General features: G+C 36.9%; 1 protein-coding gene across 2 annotated transcripts; it reads right to left on the bottom strand.

Annotated features, from left to right (window-relative positions):
• Window positions 1-4059: 4059 nt before the first annotated feature.
• Window positions 4060-4875, bottom strand: LOC129040095 (nucleophosmin-like). Of its 2 annotated transcripts, XM_054493983.1 has the most exons (3): window positions 4836-4875; window positions 4358-4541; window positions 4060-4303 (listed from the first exon to the last, which is right to left on the bottom strand). In XM_054493983.1, exons 1-3 carry the CDS (start codon window positions 4873-4875, stop codon window positions 4060-4062), a joined length of 468 nt encoding a protein of 155 aa, XP_054349958.1. The 2 variants fall into 2 exon arrangements, with proteins under 2 accessions (XP_054349958.1, XP_054349957.1); XM_054493982.1 differs by having other exon boundaries at window positions 4358-4875.
• Between the last annotated feature and the right edge of the window lie 518 nt (window positions 4876-5393).

Here is a 5393-nt window from a genome sequence, read left to right as displayed (position 1 = left end):
GGCTCATGTATACATATGTAACAAACCTGCACATTGTGCACATGTACCCTAGAACTTAAAGTATAATAAAAAATAAAACATGTTCTTCAATTTCTAGTTCCTTAAGGTGTAAAGCTAGGTTATTAATTTGAAATTTTTCATGTTTTTTAATGTAAGTGTTTATAGCTAAAAATTTTTCCCTTATCATTGCTTTCACTGTGTTCCGTAAGTTTTAGTATGTTGTGTTTTCACTTTCACTGTCTCTAAGTATTTCTGATTTTCTTTGTGATTTGTTCTTCAGTTAATTGCTTAAGAGTGTGTTGTTTAATTTCCACAATTTTGTGAATTTTCCAGTTTTACTTCTGTTATTTATATTCATCCTGTTGTGGTTCAAGCATATATTTTGTATGATATCTATCTTTTTAAATCTATTGTGACTTAATATGTGGCCTAAAATATGATCTATCCTGGAAAATGTTCCATGTGCACTTGAGAAAAGTGTGTCTGCTGCTGTTGTTGGGTAGTGTTCTATATATATCTACTACATATAATTAGTTTATTTTGTTTAAGTCTTCTATTTCCTTACTTATTGCGGTCTGATTGTCCTATTTATTATTGTGAGGGGAGTGCTGAAGTCTTTATTATTTGAGTACCTTCTACTTCTCCCTTCAGTTATGTTGTTTTGGTTCTTGCTCCATGTGTTATTAGGTACATAAATGTTTATAATTGTTGCATATTCTTGTTGTATTGAACTTTTTTTAAAGAGAGATTGGGGTCTCATTCTGTTGCCCAGGCTGGAGTACAGTAGTGCAATTATAGCTCACTGCAGCCTCAAACTCCTGGGCTCAAGCAGTCCTCCCACCTCAGCTTCCCAAGTAGCTAGGACTATAGGCAGATGCCATCATGCCCACCGAATTTTTTACTTTTTGTACAGATTGTCAACTATGTTGCTCAGACAGGTCTCAACTTCCTGACATCAAGCAATCCTCCTACCTTGGCCCACAAAAGTGTTGAGATTACAGGCATGAACCACCACACCCGGTCTAAGCTTTTTATTAATATATAATGTCCTTTTTTGTGTTGTAATCTTTTTTGATTTAAGGTCTATTTTTTCTGGTATTAGTTTTGCCACCTCCCCTCTCTTTTGATTACTATTTGTATGGAATATCTTTTTGCATCTTTTCACTTTCAATCTATTTGTGTCTTTAGGTCTAAAGTGAATTCTTTATAGACAGCATATAGCTGGATTATGTTTTTGTGTCCACTCTGCCAATCTCTGCCTTTTGATTAGAGTTTAATCCATTTACATTTAAAGTAATTACTGATAAAGAGAAAACTACTCCTGTCATTCTGCTATTCATCTTCTGTATGCCTCTTAGCAGTTTTATCCCTCATTTCTACATTACTGTTTTCCTTTTTGTAGTGAAATGTTTACATTTCTTTCATATATATATATATGTCACTTTCAAGAATCTCTTTGTCTTGGGATGTCAAAAATTGATTATAATGTGTCTCACTTTGGGTCTCTTTAGTTTATCTTACCTGGAATTCATTGAGCTTCTTAGATATATATATGTGTATATATATATATGGGTTTTTAATATGTACATATTCTATAGCTATATTCTTTGTGGTTACCATGGGGATTACATTTAATATTATAACAATACAACACTCCAATTTGAATTCATACCAACTTAACTTCAGTAATATACAAAAACTCTGGTTTGTTAACAGCTCCATCACTACCCCTTTCAGTTGTTGATGTCACAAAATCACATCTTTATATATCATATGCCCAAAAACATGAACTAATAATTCTTTTAAGTGCATTCGTCTCTTACATTACGTAAAAAAAGAGTGGAGTTACAACTGTTGTTACAATAACACTAACTTTAACAATTGCCCATGTATTTACCTTTACTGAGATCTTTATTTCTGCATACGGCTTCATGTTACTGTCTAATGTTCTTTTACTCCATCCATCCTGCAGGCCCCGCTTGAGCATTTCTTGCAGGGCCATTCTAATGGTAACAAACTCCTCAGCTATTATTTTTCTGGAAATTTCTCAATTTCTCTCTCACTTTTAAAGGACAGTTTGGCTGAATACAGGATTCTCGGTTGAAGGGTTTTTTTCCCTTTTAGCACTTTGAATATATCAACCCACTGCCTTCCAGCCTCCAAAGTTTCTGATGAGAAGTCCACTGATAACCTTATTAAGGATCCCTTCTATGTGATAAGTTGCTTCTCTCTTGTTGCTTTCAAGATTCTCTTTGTCTTTGGATATCGAAAGTTTGATTATAATGTGTCTTAGTGTGGGTCTCTTTGGTTTTTTTAATTTCAATAGGTTTTGGGGCAACAGGTGGTGTGTGGTTACATGAATAAGTTCTTTAGTGGTGATTTCTGAGATTTTGGTGCCCCAACACCCAAGCAATGTACACTATACCCAATGTGTAGCCTTTTATCCCTTGCCACCACCACCTATCCCCCAAGTCCCCCAAAGTCCATTGTATCATTCTTATACCTTTGTGTCCTCATAGCTTAGCTCCCACTTATGAGTGGAAACATAGAATGGTTTGGTTTTCCATTTCTGAGTTGCTCCACTTAGAATAATGGTCTTCAATTCCATCCCGGTTGCTGTGAATGCCATGATTTTGTTCTTTTTTATGACTGAATAGTATTCCATGGTGGGTCTGTGTGCGTGTGTGTATATATATATATATATATCACATTTTATTTATCCACTCATTGATTGATGGCCATTTGGGCTGGTTCTGTATTTTTACAATTGCAGATTGTGCTGCTATAAGTATCTTATAGCAAGTATCTTTTTTGTATAATGACTTCTTTCCCTCTGGGCAGATATTTAGGAGTGAGATTGCTGGATCAAATGGTAGGTCTACTTTCAGTTCTTTAAGGAATCTCTATACTGTGTTCTACAGTGGTTGTGCTAGTTTACAATCCCACCAACAGTGTAAAAGAGCTCCTTTTCACCACATCCATGCCAACAGCTATTTTTTTTTTTATTATGTCCATTCTTGCAGGAGTAAGGTGGTATCACATTGTGGTTTTGATTTGCATTTCCCTGATAATTAGTGATGTTGAGCATTTCTTCATGTTTGTTGGTCATTTATATATCTTCTTTTGAGAATTGTTTATTTATCTCCTTAGCCCACTTCCTGATGGGATTGTTTGTTTTTTTCTTGATGATTTGAGTTCTTGTATATTCTGGACATTAGTCCTTTGTCAGGTGTATAGATTGTGAATATTTTCTCCCACTCTGTGAGTTGCCTGTTTACTCTGCTGATTATTTCTTTCGCTGGGCAGAAGCTTTTTAGTTTAATTAAGTCCCATCTATTTATCTTTGTTTTTGTTGTGTTTGCGTTTGGGTTCTTGATCATGAAGTATTTGCCTAAGCCAATGTCTAGAAGGGTTTTCCAATGTTATCTTCTAGAATTTTTATGGTTTCAGGTCTTAGATTTAAGTCTTTGATCCATCTTGAGTTGATTTTTGTATAAGGTGAGAGATGAAGATCCAGTTTCATTCTTCTACATGTGGCTGGCCGATTTTTTCACACCATTTTTTGAATAGGGTGTCCTTTTTCCTCAGTGTGGGTCTCTTTAGGTCATCTTACTTGGAATGCATTGAGCTTCTTAGTTTTTTTTTTTTTCTTCTTCTTCTTCTTTTGAGACAGGGTTTCATTCTGTCACTTGGGCTGGAGGGCAGTGGCATGAGCTCAGCTCACTTTTTTTTTTTTATTAAATTACTGAGCTTTATTTCACATGTATATTTTTGTCTGCCTACCATCTCCATGTCTAACCACTGCTACTACTATGTCCTATTATAACATTCCATACATACCTAAAACCAAACAAAGGGCAGAGTTCCATCTTTAAAAACTAAATAGGCATTTTTGACAACACGTTCTTGGCAATGGAACCTAGACAACATTTATCAAACATGGTAGCGAAATTTCTCACTCCACATTATAAAAAAGCCAGATATCAACTGTTACAGAAATGAAATGAGATGAAAATTTTTTAATAAATTGTTTAAACTATTTTCTTAAAGAGACTTCCTCTACTGCCAGAGATCTTGAATAGCCTTCTGGTCAGTCATCTGGAAGCAATTCTTCACATAACTGATGAACTTGGCTTCCACTGTGGGAATAGAACCACCTTTTTCTATACTTGCTTGCATTTTTGCTTTAATGTCTTCTACAGAACTAGGTCCTTTTGGTGTTTCAGGAGTTTTTTGCTGTTTTTTTGAAGGATTCTTGTCCATTTGATCTTGGTGTTGATGGTGGTTTTGAGTCTTTTCCATTCTGATTTGACTTTTGTGCATTTTTGGCTGGAGTATCTCACACAGATTTCTTCACTGGTGTTTTTCTTCAGTTTCCTTATCATCAAAATCATCACCACCACCATCTTCATCAGCAGCAAGTTTTACTCTTTTCTGTGGAAGCTTGCTACCACCACCAGGGGCAGACTGCTTTCCAGATATGCTTAAGAGTTTCACAACCTCCTTGTCTTCATCTTCTGACTCTGCATCTTCCTCCACAGCTACTAAGTACTGTCCACTAATATGCACTGGCCCTGAACCACACTTCAACTGTAAGACCACTGGTGGTGTTATTTCAAAGCCCCCAAGGGAAACCGTTGGCTGTACACACATTTTCAAAGTTGCCAGTGTTACTTTAATTGGACTGCCTTCATAATTCATTGCCTCTGCTTCAACAATGTCCAATTCATCTGTTGCACCAGCCCCTAAACTGATTGTTGTTAAAGATAACTGATGCTCATTTTCATTATTATCCACCTTAAAGTGATAAACTTTGTTGGCCTTTAGTTCACAACTGAAAAGATAGTTCTGGGGCCTCAGGGGCCTCATCCCCATGTCCACGAATCTTCCATCAGGTGGTGGCACGCACTTAGGTGGGAGAGAAGGTAGATGGAGATAAACGACCACTGCTCAAGAGAACAGCCACACAGGACGGAATCACACCAGGGTGATCTCAGCTCACTTTAACCTCTGCCTCTTGGGTTCAAGCAATTCTCATGTCTCAGCCTCCTGAGTAGCTGGGATTACAGGCATGTGCCACCACGCCTGCCTATCTTTTTTTTTTTTTTTTTTTTAGTAGAGATGGGATTGCACCAGGTTGACCAGGCTGGTCTCAAACTCCTGACCTCAAGTGATCCACCCACCTAAGCCTTCCAAAGTACTGAGATTACAGGCATGAGCCACTGTGCCCAGCTGAGCTTCTTAGATTTTTATATTCATGCCTTTCATCAATGTTGGGTAGTTTTCAACTATTATTTCTTCAAATATTCTCTCTGCCGCATTTTCTCTCCCTTCCTCTTCTGGGAGTCTCACAATGCATATGTTGGTCCACTTGTGGTGGACCATGGGTCCCT

This window comes from Pongo pygmaeus, chromosome 6 (assembly GCF_028885625.2).
Source record: "Pongo pygmaeus isolate AG05252 chromosome 6, NHGRI_mPonPyg2-v2.0_pri, whole genome shotgun sequence".
NCBI lineage: Eukaryota > Metazoa > Chordata > Mammalia > Primates > Hominidae > Pongo > Pongo pygmaeus.
Note: the sequence above shows the minus strand (reverse complement) of the source record. Positions and strands in the feature narration are given on the sequence as shown.

Coding starts and splice junctions, on each gene's coding strand:
- LOC129040095 (XM_054493982.1), bottom strand. CDS start 4,875: ATGGGGATGAGGCCCCTGAGGCCCCAGAACTATCTTTTCAGTTGTGAA. Junction 4,304..4,357: donor GAAACTGAAGAAAAACACCA/GTGAAGAAATCT, acceptor AAGTCAAATCAG/AATGGAAAAGACTCAAAACC.